The following is a 22,063-nucleotide window of genomic DNA, read 5'->3' on the forward strand; positions in this document are numbered from 1 at the left end:
AAAAAAAAAAAAAAAAAAAAAAAAAATTTAAAATGCAACAAAGTAGATGTAGAGACAGATATGAGAATTTAGGTGTCTTCTATGAAGCCAGAGATTTACAAGATTATAAAACAGTGCCAGTGTGCTCACTAATTTTTTTTTTTTAAAACTATGGCTGTTTATGCTTAACATATGGTGAATTTATTTTGCTTCTTTAAATTACGTTCTTAGAAATTTTCTGTTTTAATTTAAACTTAATTGTACTTAAAAATTACTAATACAGTAAATATTGCGAGATATAGTCCACGTGAACAAAATCTTTTGGGTTTTCAGTGATCCTGAATGATTTTAAGAATGTAAGAGTTATGAGTCCAAAATGTTTGAGAATGCCTGCCTTGTATTCTCTTCTCCATTCAGATTTCATAACTCACATAACCATGTTTGTTTCTGCCTATCTCTGAGTCTTTGTTCACTTCATAGGCACCACTTAAAATACTTTCCCCTGCCTTTTTATTTACCAGAATTTGAGTTCTACTTCCACTTTGTCTTTCGTGACCATCCTAGTCTGTAGTCATTTATCCTCCTTTACAGCCTTACAGTGTTTATTTATACTACTTATTAGTCATTTATAAACTCTGTATCTTACTACCTGTGTATGTCTCATGTTAATTGGGTTACTGTATATAAAGCACTCAGAACAGTACCTGATATTATATTATGCATGTGCAATCTAATTAATAAGTAGGAGCGAAGGATAGAGAGGGGTCACCTAATAATGACATATATGTAGTGTCTTTCACTAAGATACCTGGGATTGGGTGAGATTTCCTTGGAAAGATGAATTTTGTTTGATTATGTTGAGTTTGAAATAACGTAGGTCATTCAAGTAGATGTGTTCAGTAGCAGTTGGTTATGTGTGTCTGGAGCTTAGGAAAGAAATATGGGCTAGAAATATGAGCCTGAGAGTTGCTGGCACATATATAAATATATAATAAAGATTTCCACCCTTTATTGTCAGTTCATCTTGTGCTAGGCACTGTGGTAAATAGTTCTTTTATTTTTTTAATGTTTACTTGTTGAGAGAGAGAGAAAGCTCGTGCGCACAGGCATATGAGGGAGAGGGAGGGGCAAAGAGAGAATCCCAGGCAGAGTCCACACTGACAGTGCAGAACCTGACATGGGGCTTGTCGGGGTGGACTGGGAGTGCAAAGTGGTAGTCAGAAGTTTGAGGAGAGTGCATAACAATTTGAAATTGTTGCTGAGGAGTATAATAGAACTGAATGATGAAAGATAAGAAGATTGCCTCGCAGCATTGAAGAAAATTTTGAAGGTAGAAGTTTTAAATTTGTAGTGCCATCCCAGCTATTTGTGGTGGTATTATTTTTTCCAGCATCACCTAACAACCAGATGTAGGATTAGAAAAGACAAGCAGCTAGATTGACCCAGGATATTGGGGTTTGCCAACACAGATGTGGTAGAGTGATAATGGGGCAAATAAGGTGAGGAAGTTGGTCAGAGTGATTCAGATGTTAAGTTTTATAGTTTTAGTGCATAGAGGAGATAGGCGGCTGATGGAGAAAGTAGAGGTTTTAAGAAACCTCTTTTAATGAAATTTAATAGAGAGTAAGAGATTTCAACTTCATATTCCAGAGCTAGAACATTTCTGCATAATCTTGGGAGCTCAGGAATAAATTGGAGTGCACATGGAGACCATTGGAAATGAGGTGGTCAAGGAACCAAGAGGCTGAGTGAGCAGTGAAGTCACCCAGGACATGTAGTAGAGAGGAGGAGTGTGGACCATGAACCAAACTCTTCAGTGCTTGAAGGAAGTGACCCTGAGATAAGAAGTTATAGGAGAGGCAGAGGGTTAGAGAGTTGCTAAAAATGTAAAGCCCCTATTTTATTTTTTAAATAATCTTTTCAACAAAGCTAGTTTATTGTCTTACATATAGAATTTAGATGCATAAACAATTAGAATTGTGATGCCTTCTTGATAAATCTACCCTTTAATTATTATGAAATGACCCTCTTTATCTCTGGTAATATTCTTTGCTCTGAAAACTGCTTTGTCTGATATTAGTAAAACCACTCCAGCTTTCTTTTCATTAATATTAGCTTGGCATATTCATCCTATCCTTTTACTTTTAACCTATTTGTGTCTTTATACTTAAAGTAGATTTCTTACAGGCAATATATACAGTTGAATTGACTCTTGAACAGGTTAGAACTGAATGGGTCCACTTATACCCAGATGTTTTTCTATAAATATAGTACAGTATTGTAGATACTATATTTTATCATCTGCGAGTTTTATATATATGTCCTTTATTGTGTAGAGATATTTACCTCTAAACCCACTTTGTTGAGAGTTTTTATCCTGAATGAATGTTGAATTTTGTCAAATGCTTTTTATGCATTCATTGAGGTGATCATATGGCTTTTATCCTTTGTTTTGTCAATGTGGTGTTTCATGTCAATCAGTTTGCAAATGTTGAACTGTCCTTGCATCTGTGGATAGATCCCACTTGATTGTGGTGAATAATCCTTTTGGTGTATTATTGAATATGGCTTGCTAATACTTTGCTGAGGATTTTTGCATCTGTGTTCATTATGGATATTGGCCTGTCATTTTCTTTTTTTGTAGTCTTTGTTTGGTTTTGGTATCAGGGTAATGTGGCCTCATTGAATGAATTTGGAATCTTTCCTTCCTCTTCTCTCTTTTGGAATAGTTTTAGAAGAATCGGTATTAACTCGTCTTTAAATGTTTGGTGGAAGTCACCTGTGAATCTTTCTGGTTCCTGGACTTCTATTTTTTTCATAGTCTTTTGATTATGGATTCAGTTTCATTACTAGCAATTGATGTGTTCAGATTTTTTATATCTTCCTGATTCAGTTTTGGGAGATTGTATGTTTCTAGGAATTTATCCATTTCTTTTAGGTTGTCTAATTTGTGTGCATACAAGTTTTCATAGTAGTCTCCTAATTCTTTTATTTATATGGTGTAGGTTGATACTTCTCTTTCATTTCTGATTTTATTTATTTAGGTCTTTATTTTTCTTGATGAGTCTTATCAATTTTGTTTATCTTTTTAAAGAACCAGCTGTTGGTTTCATTGATCTTTTTTTTTTTTTTAGTGTCTCTGTCATTTTTGTTTGCTCTTTGTTACTGTCTTCTACTCATCTTGGGCTTTGTTCTTCCTTTTCTGGTTCCTTTAGGTATAAGTTTAGATTGTTTATTTGAGCTTTTCTTGTTTCTTAAGGTAGGCCTATGTGTGCTTTGGTTTAGTTTTCTTCATGTTTCACTTGCTTAAAATTCTTGGATATGTGGACTTTATAGATTTCATCAAATTTGGAAATTTTTATCTATTATTATCTTAAAATACTTTAGTTGACTCCTCCCATCTCTCCCATCAGGGATTCCAGTCATAAATGTGTTAGGTGATTTGAAGTTGTCTCACAGCTCACTGATACTCTATTTTTTCCCCCCAGATGTTTTTTGTGTTTCATTTTACATAGTTCCTATAGCTATGTCTTCAAATTTATTACTTTTTTCCTCTGAATGTCTAATCTGCTATTAATTCCATCTATTGCACTTTTAATCTTAGACACTGTATTTATCATCTTAAGGTTTATTTAAATCCTTTTTTATGTCATCTAATTTCTCTTTAATGGGGAAAACACATGTTTGGGCTTTCCTTGACTTTCCTGATCATATGGAATATAGTTAAAATAACTGTTTTAAAGTCCCTGCCTACCAATTCTAACATCTCTGTCTTTTTAGGTCAGTTTCTTTTGACTGACACTTCTCTTTTTTAATATTTTCCCGCTTTTTTGGTATACCTTGTAAATTTTTATCAGATACCAGACATTGTGACTTTACCTTATAGAGTCCTGGATACTTTCATACTTTTTACACTATGCTTGAATTTTGTTTCAGTACACAGTTTAGTTTTTTTGGAAATAATTTGATCATTTTCCAGGCTTTTGTAATTGTTGTTTTTAGACAAAGCCAGAGCAGTTTTTGTTACTAATCTGTAACACCCTTCTGAGTACTCTGCCTCATATTGATCATCTATTAAAAGGTTTTTCCACTTTGGTTGGTGGAAATCAGAGCTCTTCCTGGACCTGTGTCAGCTTCTGGAATGGTTCTGCCTTTTCCAATGTTTTTTTCTTTGGTTTTGGTAGTTTGTATACACTGATGGTTTCTCCTTTGAAGAAGACTTGAGACTAACCCTCTGCAGATCTCTGGAGCTCTGTCTTTGCACCTCTTTCTCTTCTATGTAACTCTTACCTCTCTATTCTGTCCAGCTAATTTTAGCTACCTTGGCTTCCTTGAATTCTCAGATCTGTGTTTTCTATGAGGGAGACCTTTGGGCTTTACTTCAGTGTTGTCTTGCCTTGCAGCCTGGGAACTCTCTCCATGTGAACTGAGGCAGTGGTCAGCCTTACCATTTGTTTTCTTTCTCTTTGGAATTATTCTCCTTTGCTGCCTGTTGTTCAGTGTCAGAAAACTATTGTTTCATTTACATAGTTCAATTTTGGAGCTGTTTCAGACAAGTCCTATTTGTTACCTCATCATCATGGCTGAAAGAGTTATATATAGTATTTACTGATAACATTTTTACAAATATGCCTGCTTACAGAATATTTAGGATACCCTAAATATTTTATTTCTCTTTTCCTATATTAAATGCATCATATCTTCTGAATAATACTGTTTTGGAGGGGTACTTATTATATGGAGATTGTAGAAGTACTAGTTACTAACTATTGTTTTACTTTTAGTAAGTCATAAGAAAATTGAATATCCTTTAATTGTTGTTAAATATAGCAGACTCCTTAAGAAGGACTCCGTGGTACTACTTTTCTTTAGTCACCAACCATAAGTGGATTTCTTCCTTCAGTTACACAAATATTTGGCCAAAGCACTTTTACATAAGAAAAAAACTTGTCTTTCTTTTTAATTATTTTTCCAGACTTTAAATGAAAGCCTGTTTTACATAGCAGTATGGTTTTAATGAACAGCTTATATTTTTAGAGTTCCAGTTTGATAACAAACTTATAAACACATTATTAAGCTTCTTTGGTGTTCTTTTGAAATGCCAAACTTGACAGGAAGTGGACACAAAAGGCAGAAAAGCCTGTGGCTCTGAAAAAGCCAAAAAGGATATCTGTTCTATATTTGTATGGTAGATCATTAACCTCTTGTGCACTTTACACAAAGGTTTTAGTACTTACCATTAGACATTGTTTTTTTTTTAAAGAGGTACATTTTTTTCTGAGAGCTGTGTCTCAGTAAAGTGAGTGAGCTATAAGATAATAAGTCCTGTATAACACTTTTCTAAAAATATGGATAAGGATAATGAAATAATATGGTTGCCTATATTATATTTATACAACAACCATGCTACTATAAAGGAAAATATTTTATATTGGGTTTTTAAAAGCACTTCATGAGTTTCTTAAAATAACCATATATTTACTTTTTTTTTTTTACCAGTAAGAGAAAACATTGTAATTTTTGAAAATCTGATTCTTTCTGAACATATAGCTAAAGCTTTAACCTTTCTCATTCTGACCCAGTGTGTTCCTCAGTTCTTGCCCTTAACTCCCATAACTAATAGTTTTTTAAGATTTAGGAGACTTGACTTCATTATTCAAAACTGAAATTACTGTATTTTCTAAATACAACTCTTCTTAACCAATATCTATATTTTTACATTACTTTTCAAGTCATCCAGGCTTAAAGACTGAGTATTCTTTCCTTCTTTTTCTCTATAGTTATATTTTCATTTATATTTGCTTAGATCAAATCATTTCTTTTTTAAATTTATATGCTCCTGTTTGGTTTCCCAGCCCTGCCACTATAAACTTTGGTGCCAAGTTAATATTACTAAATACTTATTCATGCCATGCTCCTGTTCAGGAACCAATAATAGCTCCCTGTTGCCATTCAGAAAAATTTAGCCTCTTTTCCCTGGTTATGGTTATCTGTCCCTTCCTGGCCTTACTTCTACTATTCCTCAAACATGTACCATAGCCAGAGAATTCTTTTCATCTGTGGAGCAAACCACACTTACCCAGTGAGAGAGAGCCTGCCTAAAGTGAAACATGAAATCAGATGACCTGGCTTTAGGTCCTAACTCTTCCATGTACGAGTTAATATCTGTTTTAGTTTCTTCCTTTGTAATTGTAAATTGAGATAGAACAAAATATTTGAGTCCTTCTAGCTCAAATATTTTATGTTTCTACAAAACCACTTAAATGTTAAGAATTACTTGCTAATACTGAATGTAGATTCATATTCCTTTAGATTGCTTCACAATTTATAAAATACTGAAGGAAGTTTTCTTTCATAAAAAGGTTACGTAGTGATCTCATTTCCTTATACTCCTTTAGCTCAGTTTTCCCCAATTCTGTTTGGGCTAGACCTGGTATTCTGTACATCAGATACTTTAAAGGAATTGTACTTGTTCCTGTGAAATACATAATGACATGGGAAATGGTCCCTATTTTTTGTTTTGTTTTTTGCTTTTGAGGCAGAGATAGCATGTGTACACTTGTGCTCATGCGAATTGGGGAGGGGCACAGAGAGAGGGAGGAAGAGAATCTTAAACAGGTTCCATGCCCAGCCTGGAGCTGATGTGGGGCTGGATCTCATGACTCTGAGATCATGACCTGTGCCAGAATCAAGAGTCAGATGCTTAATCTACTGAGCCACCCAGGTGCCCCATGGTTTTAATATAATATATGTTACTAGAATCCATAGTAATTTAGGGTTGATAAGATTAGGGATTTGGATCAACCTTCAGAGAGATTGAAGGGAGGGATAAAAATGAAGTGAAATAAAAACCTAAATCAGTTTTGATAGACTGAAATATTAGAACTGAGTTTTCCCTTAGTTTTTAATAAAAGAGTCCAGGTAGGCCTAACATCTTCTATAAGAATGAAAAAATGTAGAGCCTGAAAAGGGAAAGTAAAGAAAGGCAATATCTTGGAAATAAAATTTTTGACAGTACTCTTGTTTTCTGTTAGTTCCTAGTCTACAGAGAAATAAAAAATGTAGATATTCAGAAAAAGCACAAAGATAGGGATACTTCGTTCATATGAATAAATATCCACTGAGATGTGAATAGATGATTGCTTAAAAATATCTAAGAATATAAGCTCAATTTAGTAAAATAATTCTATTTCTTCATAATTAAGAATCAGTGAAGCATTAAATGGTTTTCATATAGTTTTGTGTATGTTAAAAAATTATAAATGGGAAATCCAGTGTAACTGAGATGACTTATCAATCAGTGCAAGTCTTCTGTATTAAATGCTGATGTGAGCTTGAGTTCTTGATCCAGAGCTATTTATGGTTTTAAACATAAAATCTTTCCTTGTCTAAACCTTCACTCAAGTGCCTTCTAGTCTTGCATCCCATGTTTGACCATGTAGTCTATTCTTTTCTTTCTGCATTTGCCTCCTTCTTTAATCTTTAGAAAACTGACACAGAGGAGTAATTGCTAGAGTTCACTTAGAGGGAGGCTTGTCCATTCATGTCTTCCTTTTTCTCCCCTATCATCAAGTAGTATACATTTTACATGTTGATGAATTGACACAAGGGACTAAAGATATCTGGGGATGTTGAAAAAAAAATCAACAACTCAGAAATGTCCCTTAAGTGTAGCTCAGAGAAACTTGCTTTAGGAAGCAGTGCTTTGAAAAAGCTCATCACTGGCTTAATTCTTCAGAATCTTTCCTGATGACATACAGACCTGCATCAAAATGATCCTCACTTATGCATGTAACATTTCAGTGTAGAAATCATAATAGATAATACAAGCATGCATGCTCTCACTGGTACTATTAAAAGTGCTGAAATGTGTTAACTCATTTACTTTGCAGACTCTGTGAAATAGATGCTATTATTACCATTTCATAGGTGAAGAAACTAAGGCACAGAAAAATTGAGAACCTTTTCCTTATAAGGTATCACTGAACTCGAGCATTGTTAAATGTGGTCAGTGTTTGCTATTATATTGCAGTTGGAATTTGTTATATTGCAGGTCCACAAAGCTAAGTTGATGGCAGAGACAGAATTTTAACTTGGGCTGTCTGGTTCCAGAGACTGTGCTCTTAAACCTCTGTGCTTCCTTATGGTGTGTGTTAGTTTATTGTTGGATATATGCTAGTGTTGTGATTAGTTACTTTATTCATGTTTTATTTGTGTTTGTATCTTTCTTTCTGTGTGTTACTCTGCTGTAGTGGGAACCTGGGCTTTGGAGTTATCGGATCTCAATTAATTTTCACAAAAGGTAAATAATACTATCCCTAGTTTACAGGTAAGGAAAGCTAAGCCTCAGAGATATTCTGTAGCTCACTTTGGTGTGATTCTGAACAAGTTATGTCTTTGCATCTCAGGTTTTCTTGTCTCTAAAACAGTGATAATAGTACTTATCTTTCAGAGTTACTGTGCAGAATAAATGAATGTATATGAGAGTGGTACATTTTAGAAATAGCACAATTGTTAGAAATAGCACAATCTTCTACTATACAGTGATTTTTTAAGAACAGAACTAAGAATACTGTATTAGATCTGTTTATCCTCGCTTACTAAAAGTATGTAGAACTTTTCTCCTGAGGCGCTGCCCTCCCCCGTTCCCTTTTAAAAATGGAAAAAGTTCAGGGGAAAAAGGTTTAACTGAACTCCAGCACTGTTAAATGTGGGCAGTGTTCACTATTACACTGCAGTTGGAATTTGTCATATTGCTTTAGTTATGAATCATGTCAGTAATTACCTGAGGGCAGTGTTAGTTCATTATTCAAGTACAAACAAGAAGGGAGATAGCAATTGTAGAAGAATAGCACAGAAAGGTCCTTTGTACTTATTAACCTGTGGACATGGAAGCAATTGTACTGTTGTTCAGAAGGTCTTCTGCAAGGTCATGATGTTAGAAAATTGCTTGAATATAATCTTAGAATTTTAAGTTTCTAAACTTGTAGTGAGGAAGTTTCTAAACTATAATAGTGAGGAAGAGTTCTGGAATCTGGATGTGAAAGAAATAAAAACTAGTGCCTTATGAGATACATATTTTAATTAATACAGTTTCTCAATTCCTGTAGCAAAATAAGAGGCTATTGTGTAAAATTTTAGAAACATTCTAGGGCATTTGTTCCTAAATTATCTAAGCTCAGTTACTTTTCATAATAAAATACAACCAGCATTTTGACATTTATCTTTTCCAAATATTTATGGCATGTTTTTAGAACTGTGAACCGTCGCAATCTAGTTGGTTTCAAAATGTATGCCAGTAGCCCTTGTATATGTGGTTTTATTAATTTGCTCATTGCCAGAGTAGCCAAATATCAGAAGTATTTATGGTATCTTCCTATAAGTGTGGATTTATAACATGATAAGGAAATGTAGACTAGGAAACAGCTGGATTCGTTTCTCTTTCAAAACTTTTTTTCTTCTTGCTGAGTTTCAGTGTTTCTTGCCTCTGTTAAAATATAATAGATAATTCCTCTTTAAGATTTGATTATACTCTTTAGGAAAAATTCTTTAAAGTCTAACATAAATCTGTCTTGCTATCTGTTTTTAAGCTTATTTCCTTTTTGGAGTTTAATATCTGGCCATTTTTATCCTTACTAATAAGTTAATAAAAGCTTGTTATTTTTATTAATATCTGATCATTATACTTACCCTTTCTATGTTTTAAAATAATTATCTAAAAGTTTTTATTTACATATTAAGTAACACTAGTTACTTACAACTTAAGTTTTGTCATTTTGGTTTTTTTCTTTTAAACAGTAAAAATGAGGAAAGTGGAAAAGTAAAATGACTCCTCTTTTACTAATACATGAGTCCTAAACAAAAATGAACATTAGAGTCTCTAATCCAAAACTGAGATCTTGAAAATACAAACTTTTTCTTAAAAAAATACACTTCTGCAGGACACCTCTGTTGCTCCATCATTTGAGCATCCAGCTCTTGATTTCAGCTCAGGTTGTGATCCCAGAGTCATGGGATTGAGCCCTGTATCCAGCTCTGTGCTGAACGTACACCCTGTTTGGGATTCTCTCCCCTCCCCCCTCCCCCTCTCTCCCACCACCTCCATCCCTCCCCCCTTCCTCTACCTCTCCCTTCCCCACTCCCTCTACCCCTCTCCCCAGTTTGAACATGTGGGCTCTCTCTACAATAAAAAAATATATATATGTAAACTTTTGCACTGTCTTTGTAATAGGCATCCTGCACACTTTCAGTACTATGTACTTTTAAACAGGATCTAACTCGCATATTTAAACAAAGTCTTCTGAAAATAAACTTTCCCACAGTCCAGTTTCAAATGAAGAAACTGGGTGGATGGAGATTGCCATGATAATGCAAAAATGATATACCTGCCTTTGTAATTATTTCTGTAGAAACAACAATTTTTTCCTATAATCTCTTACAAACTATTGATTATCATCCCTTTCTGTTTTGTACTACATGTCTGTATTTTTTCCTTAAGTAGCTCATATGAAAATTAGGTGTTTCAGTCTAAGGAAGTCTTATGAGACCACAACACAAAATATAGCAATTTTTGCCCAACAGTTTTGAAACCAGTTATGTTGGCCATCAGCAAAACTCACATATGTGACATACAAGCCAAAAGGTATAAATTTTAGTGCTCTTTTTCAATATTCATTTTTATTTAAATTGCTTTTTCTTTTAACAAGTACCATACATAAAATTCTTTCCCTAGAAAGCCTAAAGTTGAGTCTGATGTTAATATTTTATACTCATGTCATTAAATAAAAGTTCTTTATTTTAAAGCAAAGAATTATAATAAAATGATTCACAGGTTTTTATGGTCTATTAAAATATGATATAACAATACTTGGTTAAATAGTTTAAAATACTGAGGACTGATGGGTGTGGGGGGAAGCGGGGAGATGGGCATGGAGGAGGGCATTTGTGGAGATGAGCACTGGGTGTTATATGGAAACCAACTTGACAATAAACTATTTGTAAAAAAATAAAATAAAATAAAATAAACTATGTACAATGTGTAAAAAAAAAAGTTTAAAATATTACAATTTTTAAAGAAAAATTAAAAATTACATTCATAGTAAAAGGATTTTCTATGTTTTAATGAAAAAGCCCTTTGCATGTTATTTTTTAGCAGCAGTAAAAACGTAGTATAACTTTTTCTTGTGTAACTGACACTGTGCAGCTGTTTTTAAAAATGAGAATATTTCTTGTTCAAAATAGCAAACTGGCCATAAACCTTTATCTCCTTTCTCCCCCAAAACCCCTCCAGAAATTACAGAAAAGAAAAATAAAACAACACAAATTGGGGTAAAATCCTATAGTGCTGAGACTATAAAGGAGAAAGCTGTTGAGAGAAGTGGAGGGGTTGATTCAGTTTTGAGGCTAAAAGTTAAATGAGGAGTGTATTGACAGATACAACAAAGTAGAGAAAACTACAGCTCTGAATACACACAGAAGGAGGTCTGGTAGAAGTAGAAGTTTTAGCCTCCAAGCTTGAAGTAGCAGATATAGAGAGTAAGGCAGTAATCAGCATAGTTTTTTTTTAAAGTACCATCTGCCAGTGACCCTCAAAGTTTAGCATGTATCAGAATCATCTGGAGGGCTTGTTAAAACACAGTGTGCAGATTTCTGGGCACACCACCAAAGTTTCTAGGGTCAGGTTCAAGAATTTATATTTTAAACATGTTTCCAGACAATGCTGATGTTGCTGGTCTGGCTGCTACATTTTGAGAACACTGGTCAATGAAACATTTGGACCGGCCCCACACCTCAGGCCATGCAAGCCTATAAGAGTCAGGAAAATGCACCTTCCTCTGTACCAATGAATTAGAAGAAGATGCCCACCTGGGTACAAATACCCCTGGTTTGGTATGCAGAGTTTTTGCTGAAGCCCTGTGTTTTTGTGCATTGCAGTGTACACAAGTACATGTCTGGCCCCACCCTAACTTCTGTGTACACGTACACGGATATGTACAGCTTCCTGATGGTGCCTACAAAAGAAACAGAGCAGAAAATTAGGTAAATCTAGACTTCTATAAGTCTAGATCTGAAGGGGGGGAAAAAAGGAATAGGAAAGGTATTTCTGCTTAAGAGAAATTATATCAAACTACTGTGCTGCAAGTTTATATTGCCCTTATTTTGGTATTTTTGGGGTAACCCCAGTTCAATATCCATCCCCACAGAAAGACCAGATTAAAATAGCAGAAGAAAAATTTCTAAAAATAAAAGCCAGGAGCTAATAAGAGCCAGGAGGCTTCCAATGGAAAGTGTTCATAGATCCAAGCAGGATAAATGAATGTGGATACATCTTGGTGAATAATTCAGAATTCCAAAGATAATGAGAAAATTATAAAAGCTTCCAGCAAGAAAAAGTCAGTTATTTACAGTGGAATAAGATATAGATCAGCATCAAAGTTCTTAGCAGGAGTATTGGATGTCTGATAACCTAGAATTCTGTATCTGACCTACATGTCAAACAGGAGGGTAAAATCAAGCAGTTTTCAGCATGTAATGACTCAGAAAATTTACCTCTTGACTATCCTCTTTGAAATAAAATTACTAGAGAGTATACTTCAGCAAAGTAAAAAAGAAATCCAAGAAAGGAGCAATTATGAGAGCTAAAAATGAAACAGGAATTCCGAGAGAAAAATATGGGGAAAAACTCCAGGGTATAGTAGGCCTAGAAAATAGTTCTTCCAAGAGAGAAATCTGTAGTTACATAAAGAAGAACAAAGTGGTTCTTTTAACAGCTCTATAACCTCATTTAAAGGTGGAGATTCAACGCTAACAGCTTAAGATTGATAAATCAAGTTTATGGTGATAACTGCAGGCGTTGAATTCTTGTATCATAGTACTGACAAAGGACAATTTGCTTCTTTTCCTTGGGCTTTTGATGAATTAAGTGAACCATACATAGGTTTGATGGTGCAAGAGGCAGTCTTTACTTTCTTGACATTTTTGTGTGTAGGTTTAGGACATTTATTAGAACTACATTAATAAATACCCAGAGGGTGCCTGGGTGTCTCAGTCCTTTAAGCATCAGACTTCGGCTCAGGTCATGATCTCATAGTTCATGGGTTTGAGCCCCATATTGGGCTCTGTGCTGACAGCTCAGAGCCTGGAGTCTGGTTTGGATTCTGTGGCTCCCTCTCTCTGCCCCTCCCCCACTTGTGCTGTTGCGCACGCGCGCTCTCTCTCTCTCTCTCTCTCTCTCTCTCAAAAATTAACACTAAAAAATTTTTTAATAAAAAAATACCCAGAGTAGGTACTAGATATGTAAATATATTGGTTATTAATCTTCAAATCACTACATTGTCCACCTGAAACTGATTTTAACAGTGTATGTTATCTATACCGGAATTTTAAAAAATAGAAAAATGAAAGCAATAGATTAATCTTTGTGTGGGCAAATAATATTGGATTTGTTCTTAACTCTAAACCCTTTCCTTCCAATCTCTACTCCATTTCAACCTACGTTAGATGCTTTAGAGAATACAAAGAAGTACAGAATATAATTCCTTTCCTTAAGGAGTTTGAGGTATCAGAAGATAAGCCCATGTGAAAAGATAACTAAGAAAGGCAGTTAAAAAAAATACCAAATATGTGATAGAGACAGTAAGCTTTATCAAAGGAGATTTTATTTAGGAATTGAACTGGGCCTTGTAGGATGAAAAGGATTTCATCAGAGAAGAGGGGCAAGAGTGAGGTTTATTGACTGGTGGGGGGGTGGGGGACAAGTAGTGTATTGTGTGCCTAAATGTCAGTGAAGTCAATAAGATGAGAATTACGAACACAAGACATATAGTAGACCAATGAGGAGTGGAGGAATCTTAATTGGGAGACAGAAAAGGAGCCCCAGAATTGAGTAGGTAAGGAATATGCTTTGAAGACTATTGCAATATAATCCAAGTATAACATGGTAACAGTGGTGACAATGGTTATTAAAAGCAAGGAGTAGATGAAATCATAACTGATGAGAATGAGAAACAGGATATGAGACATGACATGGACCTTACGTATTCTCTAGTCCAAAACCCTTAGTTAAGATACAGAGGTCAACATAGAGAGTCTAAATGATTAAAATTATACTAGTTTGTAGGAAAGCCCTGATTAGAACTCCGGTCCATCTTTTAATAGAACTTTAAGTTTCATTCACTTAACAGATGATTGAGACCTTTTATGTGCCATGCACTAATACAGATACAGTTCTAGGTTGGTTTTGTTTTTTTCTTTCCCGTCATTGTTGGCTTTAGTTTTTTGACTATGTGGAACAAAAATGGCACATACAGCCCACCGGCAACCACTTGATTTTGTAAAGTTTTACGGGAACACAGCCACACTCATTCACTCACGCATTGTCTTTAGTTGCTTTTGTGCAGTAATGCAGAGTTGAGAAGTTGCAACAGGCCTGTATAACCTACAGGCCTAAGATATTTACTATCTGACCCTTGCAGAAAAGAGTTTCTGATTCCCAGTGTACAACATTAACATGCATCCCAAAGTCTTACACTCATAACCTTCAATATCATGTCTGTGCTGTTCCTCAGCCCTACTCCTTGCTCTTTGGTTTATCTATCTTGTGTTTCTTTTTGTAAAAATAGGCAAATATGCATATGCCTTCTTATTTTGCTTTTTTGTTTTTTCAGAGGTAGCATGCCATATCTATTCTTTTACAACTTTTTTCACAAAATGCTTTCTGGAAATCTCTCTGTATCAGTTCAGTTTATAGAGCTCTTTCTCATTCTTTATTACAGCTGCATGGTACGACATTGCATATGTGCTACAGTTTATTCAACTAGTCTTCTATGCTTGGAGTTCTAGGTAGTTACCAATATTTATAATTTCAAATAGTGCTTCACCTTGTACATATATATTTTTACATTGTTGAAATTATGTTTTCAGAGTAAATACCTAGAAGTGAGAATGCTGGCTTAAAGGGTAAGTGTGTGTGTGTGTGTGTGTGTGTGTGTGTGTGAGAGAGAGAGAGAGAGAGAGAGAGAGAGAGATTGCCAAGTTCCCATCCATAAAGATCAAACCATTTTGTATTCCCATGAGCAGTGTATGAATGTATTAATTTCTCCACAAGGGCTGCTCATTTAATTTTGCAAAATGATGACATTAAAATATTCTCATCTTTCATCATCATCATTTCAAATAATTTTAATATTTCTTACCATTTTAATAAGGGAGAAAGAACATAATTAAAATAAAAGATAACAGCTCTTTAAGTTTAAATTGAATAAATATCTCTCTTACTGTGATTGTTTTTCTTTTTGCTGAAGACAGATGCATCTGTACCCTATAATCAGATGAATCTTTTTGGAATGCACATCTGATCATGTATCTTCTAAACTGGAAATCCTTCAGGGCTTTTTCCACATCTCCTCAGATCTTAACATGGCTTTATTAAGGCCCATAAGTACATGTAAGGTCTCAGCTGTTTATCTACAGCCAGTTTGATTTTTAGTTCTTTCGGTATACCAGACCACGGGGCCTTTGCATATGCTACTTCCCTTGCCACCATTAATGAAATAGATAAGTCAAAAACAAACAGAAAATCCAAGTTCTTATCCTTACTGGACCTTAACTTCTTATGTGACCTTATGCAAGTTACTTACCCTTTTAGTTCTTCAGTTTCCTTAACCTAAGGTGAAGTAGTTGTATCAAATGACTTACAGGTTTTCTCAGTTTAAAATTGTGAATTTACTAGAAATCATTTTGATGGGAAAGTAGCAGAACTAGCACAGTTGCCCTGTGGCTTTTAACTATAACCTGGCTTTAAGTATATAATACATATGTGTTCCAGTTTCTAACTATTCTTAAATTTTAATAATTTTCAAAAATTACTTTATTAGTTGACTCTATATGAGTAAAGCAGGGTTTGAGTTTGAAAGTGATTATTAAATTCATGAATTATCTCTACTTCTGGGCTCCTGAGTCTTGGATTCTGATTTTGTCACTGCTTTCAACACTTTAATCACTGTGATGAGAGATAATTTTATATACTTTTACATAATTTTGGAATAAATCTTTTGAGAGCCAGAGGAAGGAGAAAGACTTGATTGTAAAGTTGGCTTGGACTTAATTTCATAGTCCTTCATTATCCTGATCTCTTGCCCTGTTTAATTGATGATTCTTTATACTCATAAAATTGACTGTCAGAAAAACGTAGCAGACATCAGGTAAAAAGGCTAAAGAGAGAGATTAGATATTTGAGAATTAGTGATTTTAGAAGAATGTATATGTTGATCTCTAGAAAATGTTGCTAATTAAGTAATATTGTCAACCATTAAGTACTCTAGTCTTTACAAATACATTTTCAGTCCTTAAGCTTGTCCATTAGTCCCTTTTACTTGGAAATCATGTTATAAGTGGAGGATTTTATTTCTAGCCTAGCCCAAAAGAGCTTTTTAAAAAACATTTCATCTTACGGTTGCCTTAAGATTCATTTATTAGTAAGCACTGTTTATAAAATGTTCTATATTATTTATTTACAACTAAGAACACCAGGTTACGGAATGCCTGGGTGGCTTAGTCGGTTAAGCGTCCAACTTCAGCTCAGGTCATAATCTCACGGTTTGTGGGTTCGAGCCACGTGTCGGGCGCTGTGCTGACAGCTAGTTCAGAGCCTGGAGCCTGTCTTAGGATTCTGTGTCTCCCTCTCTCTCTGACCCTCCCCTGCTCATGCTGTCTCTCTCTCTCTCTCTCTCTCAGAAATAAATAATATTAAAAAAAATTTTTTTAAAAGAACACAAGGTTACATCTTCCTTTACTTGCATCTGGGGTTGGATTGACATGCAAGTATGAAAAAAGTTGGAGTGCTGGGAGGTAGTAAAGATTCTCTGAGGCAATAGTAACTTATTATATTGACAGAAGTCTCAAGTGTCTGGTTCATTCATTAGGGATCCAAAATTACAGAACCAAAAAGCAGTTGCTTCAGACTTTTGCCAGCTAGAACGAGTCATGAATCAAATGTTTCTCAGTTGAGGATATGAAGTTTGCTGATATTCCATTTTGTATTTTACATTCCTCAACTGAGTGACTAATCTTTAAATACTAATGTCTATAAATAAGATTTATACCTTAAATTTACTTTCAGTATTTTGAGTGTAGAGCATCAAGTCAAAACTCCTTGATAAAGTAGTGTCTTCTGTTTCTTTAAATTTTTTGAACATGTATTATATACAGTATATATATTTTTGTACATTCTTTTGATAAACTAGTTACTTAGTTGCTATTTTTTCAGAAAAGGTCTTTTCTGAGTTTAGAATCAATCATTAGGATCTTGGGTAGCTGTTTTCCACACCTTAAAAATGTTCTCATCTTCCTTTGAAGGACATTAATGTGGAACAGAAGATAAAATCATCTACTCTTTTATGGAGATGTTCTTTATGATCAGTTCTTTGGGGGGAAGGGCTTGAAACTGTCACTTTAAAGTAACAAAAAGTAAAATTCTCAGAGTTCTAGTAATACAGGTTTTCCAGGGGAAAGGGAAAGAGAAAACTTCTCGGAATATGTAATTTACCATAAAGCAAAAAGGAGAATAGCTTTAGTAAACTTTCTGTCCATGTAGTTGAGATTTACCCAGGATTTGAAGTTCTTGATGAGAAAACTAATATTTGTTACCTGTTAGGTATTACTTTGTGAAAAATCCTACAAAACTTTGATTCATCTTTCCCTTGACAAGAGGGCAAGATTTCTCTAGTAATCACAGAAACAACAATCTAATGACTCAAGTTTTGCTTGTATTTTAAACTAATAGCCATACTTTGAAAATTTGCCCACGGAGTTTTATGCCAAGAAAAGCTCTGAGAAATCTGTTACAACCTCCCTGCCCCTTTCTTCCACATCATTAAGTTACTAGTTGCTTTTCAAGAGTGCTAGGTCTATTTATTTTCTGAAGAGTAATATCAAAGAGAGGTACTACAGGACCAATGGAAGACATTAAGGATTTGTTTTGCTTTTGGTTTATCTAAAGGAAACCATGACTATCTAAAGAAAATCCCCTACTTTTATTTTATTGAAAATGGATTACTTATTTATTTAGCAAATGACTGTAATTTGTCTGAAATCATTGTAGCCCAAACCCAGAGAAGACCAAAAATCAAATTTAAATTTTAAGAATATTTGTCCAAAGTTGTATTCAGGACATGAAAGATCAGATGTAAAAATCAGATAGACTGAATGCTGAATTTAATTTTATGTCATTTTTCTCAAATAAAAAGTATTCTTTTTTTAGTTAACTTTGGAGAACTGCTTGAATTTGAAAGAAAAAATATGTTGGAAAACGAAAAAGTTTTAGGTAGTTGGTGCTTAATATCTAAATTATAGCTCAATTCAGTACCTTTTCTGTGTTTAAGAAAATGAAACTAGTTGTACTGAGTAATTTCTACGTGCTAAGTCTTACATTTCACTGTCTTATTATTTATGGTATTTCTGACTTAAAATACTTAATATACAGGTTACTTATCATGACATAAATACACCTTTAAAATGTACCTCTGAGTGGTATTTTTTTTAATTGACTTGGCAAAACAGTTTTGTTAGTTTCTTCTCTCTCAGTTTTGGTGATGTATATTTTTTTGAAAGTAAGTGCTGTTATGTCTAGCGAATGGATCAAAATAACAATTTTAAAGTATACTATACTATACTATATAGTGAGATAGCATATGCTTATGACAGAATCCTAAATATCATCTGGATGTGTAACTGCTACAGATCCCCATATAGTGTTAGTGTGTTGTTAGTCTGCAGAAGACATTTTTAGTTGTTTTTTCAAAAACATTCCCCAAACACTTACTATTTCAAATTATTCTCCTCTCTCATTTATGTTATATTTCAAGAAACATTAGTAATTTCAATTCAAATTGAAATAGAAGTTAGATCTATGTTGAATAAAAATATTAAATACTTAAAACATTTAATAGTTACAATTCATTTAGTTTAAAATTGCTAAGAAATTCAGATAGCACACATGGTCACCACATGATTGAAATCATAGTCACTTTTAGACTTTGAACAACTTTTTTAAGGATTTTTTTTAATGAAGAGGAAGGAACAGATCAAAATGGCTCAGAAAAATAAAATAGTATGTATATAGAATAGAATACATTTTAATGCATAACACATTGAATACAATATTTTATACTAATAACTTTAAAATGTCCACATGTTTATTTTCTTTCAGAGGTGGAGAAATAGTTGTCCAAGAAAACACTTTTCACAGTTCAAGGAACTTAGATATTCCCAGTGAAGTCCCAGCGGTTTTATTTCAGGCAGTTTATATTGTAGACTCATTGTCAAATATCTTACTTTTTAAGGTCTGTAGGTTATGTTGAATAAAGTTCTCTGTGTTATGAACTTCAGAGAACCTGAAGTCACTTCTCCTAGTGGACCAGTTTTTCATTTTTATTGAATTCTGAATCGTGTCGGACGTGAAGTAGTAAACTATAGGGTCAAAGCAACAGTTTGAAACGGCAATGCAGAGAGTGATTGGGTACATAGTCCTTACTGCTGTCACTGCTGAGCAATTAACAAATGTTTGTGTTCTCATAAGAGAATATAAAATAAGATTGATGTTGTAAGGCACAAAACAGAAGCAGAATATGACCAAATGTACAAAAATCATTTTTAAAATTTTAGTTTTGTTTATTTTGCTTCTGCTTAATGTAACAGGTTTATTTAAAGTTCTTAACACCATACTAGAACAAGTTACGTTTAAAATTAGAGGAATAAAAAATCCTACAATTTCGATGAAAATTACAATCCTTGAGAGATATGTTTTCCATGTGGCTTCTGGAAATTTTTCAAAGCAGGCTTCTGAGGCATTGTTACCCTGAGAGTGGGTAGACTGAAAAAAAACTGCTGGTGCACTTCCTCCGATTACAGTTAGCCACACAGCAATGCACACGATTTTTGCATTTCGTTTGGTTCTTAGAGTCTTTGACTTAAATGGGTGGACAATTGCCAGAAACCGATCCACACTAATACAGGTTAAGAACAGAATGCTTCCATACATGTTGGTATAAAATAGCATCACTGAAATCTTACAGAGTTGATCTCCAAATGGCCAATTCTGGGTCGCAAAGTAAAAAATCCGGAACGGTAAAGTAAAAACGAAAAGCAAGTCTGACATTGCCAAGTTAATCATGTACGTTGTAGTTTCATTTCGCACTTTCAGAGTGCAGATGAAAATGTATATGGCAACACAGTTGGATATTAACCCAAGCACAAATACCATACTAAACATGCACCCATACAAAGTGTACTTAAAGGAGTCATCATAGTAGCATTGGGAGCTGTTATTGCTTACCATTATAAAGGCACGTCCAGTTTACAGTGTTTAAGTCCTTTGGTCTGCTGCAGTCTTCTTTGGTATTCGGATTACGGCCACTTTATAACCTCCAGAGTATTTGCAAATTCTTTGTACCTTTGGGTGGTTTTATAAATACTTCCTTTTTCTTCGAAATCTCAACAGGAAACATGAAATTCGTTGTAAATTTTCCACTTGGTTCTTCAACAGGAAAATACTCTCATTTTCTAATTTCCAGAAAATCCGTGGATCCAGGGTTTAGGTAGCTGACGAACAACTTAAAAAAAAAAAAAAGTAGTCAGTGAAGCCAGCCAGCCTGTTAGATTATAAATTTAAAGAAAAGCTGTGTTTTTTGAAACGGGAATAAAACTACTCATCTGGTAAACTTGTATTTCAGTAGGCAGGGTGAAATATTTCAAAATTGAAGTTTCTTTATGCTCCAGAATACTTAGGCTAAAGTTAGCAATCTTTTTTGCTTTTCAGTTCAGAGTTTCAGAGACTTAAACATTCCCAGTTTTGTCTCACTTACTTCTTGTTCCTTTTAAATAAGATTTTCCTTTTTGGTATTGCTGAAGTGGATTCCAGATGGTAGTAAGCAGAAGAGTCTTGAAAGTTTCCGAAATAAATTCCTAAGCGTGTTAGCTCTTGCTGAATTGAAGCCTTTCCTCCGTTGCCAGATGTATTGTGAGAAGGGCTTTCTCTGAAGTGGAAAAGAAAGGCTCGCTAGATTTGTAATATGACATCACAGGAAGAAGAGGCTGGGCTTGGACAAAGAGAGGTTTCAGCCCCGTTTGTTTGCAGTTCCTTTAATCTGATAATGTGTCTGCTGGGAATATACCTAGGAGGCTTGCAAATGGTCACTGGCTGTTTAGCTGAGCTTCTGCCCTTTAACTCTTTTTAGGCAGAAATGCCTTCTGGGATGTTGGCTACCTCACAAGGAGTTAGTTTTTTCTTTCCCTTTCTTATATTTCTTTGTATTTAGTAGTAATATTTAAGAAAGATATCAGTATTAAACCTGTTTTTCTCTTATAATTGATTGTTTTTGTGTTTGGAATAGGACTTTTTTTTAAAGAAATACAATGTATAGGAGTGTGTATTTATAAATTTAAGTTGTTTGTGGTATCTTAATATAGCATTAAAAAAGCTGTTTAGGAGAAATTTAATCTTTAGGGATAAAAAGGGCATGACTGACCAGTGGTGGTTCTGCCCCTCTTGGCTTCTGTTTGGCATAATTGTTCTTCAAGATTTAATTGGTATGATTATGAGTGGCTCCAATCCTGAATCTTCTGTTTTTGATGAAGGAATTTTCTACATCCTTTCCTCTTTCCTGTAAAATCGAGTTAATATTTTAGAGCACTTTCGACTTCTAAATTACCACTTTCACCAAGGAATAAATTCAAGAATGTTCACATTTGGTGTGATATATTAATCTTTCTCACACACAGACCTAAATTGCATCTTTTTAAATGAACTCCCCCNACTACTTGGCTACTAAATTTTAGGTTCATGATTTTATTTTCCTTACCCCTAGCCCACACCTTACAACGTTAACTATATAATGGAATATGGATCAGATTTTGTCTTCAGTTAAAAGCTCCTATGAGTTGTTTATGGATGTATTTAAAGGATACTCATTTTTTAAAGTCCAGAGAAGTTGGAGGAATAAAGTATGTGCAGGATGGGGATTACTGAATATAGATGTTATTACCTTGAGGATTGAAGATACCACAACCTTTGGACACATACTTGGTT

General features: G+C 34.3%; 2 protein-coding genes across 4 annotated transcripts in view; one reads left to right on the plus strand and one right to left on the minus strand.

Moving 5' to 3' along the window:
• The window catches only part of RB1 (RB transcriptional corepressor 1), a 168,456-nt gene that overhangs the window by 92,087 nt on the left and 54,306 nt on the right, over window positions 1-22,063 (plus strand). The gene's annotated exons all lie outside the window — the stretch shown is intronic.
• Window positions 19,020-21,006, minus strand: LPAR6 (lysophosphatidic acid receptor 6). Of its 2 annotated transcripts, none has more exons than XM_077778768.1 (2): window positions 20,841-21,006; window positions 19,020-20,588 (listed from the first exon to the last, which is right to left on the minus strand). In XM_077778768.1, the coding sequence occupies exon 2, from the start codon at window positions 20,312-20,314 to the stop codon at window positions 19,280-19,282; it is 1,035 nt and encodes a 344-aa protein (XP_077634894.1). In that variant the 5' UTR covers window positions 20,315-20,588; window positions 20,841-21,006; the 3' UTR covers window positions 19,020-19,279. The 2 variants fall into 2 exon arrangements, with proteins under 2 accessions (XP_077634894.1, XP_077634895.1); XM_077778769.1 differs by having other exon boundaries at window positions 20,685-21,006.

The sequence above is a fragment of the Crocuta crocuta genome, unplaced genomic scaffold (assembly GCF_008692635.1).
Source record: "Crocuta crocuta isolate KB4526 unplaced genomic scaffold, BGI_CrCroc_1.0 scaffold586, whole genome shotgun sequence".
NCBI classification, from domain to species: domain Eukaryota; kingdom Metazoa; phylum Chordata; class Mammalia; order Carnivora; family Hyaenidae; genus Crocuta; species Crocuta crocuta.

Excerpts from the sequence above, each read along its gene's own strand:
- LPAR6 (XM_077778768.1), bottom strand. The coding sequence starts at position 20,314 with ATGGTAAGCAATAACAGCTCCCAATGCTACTATGATGACTCCTTTAAG.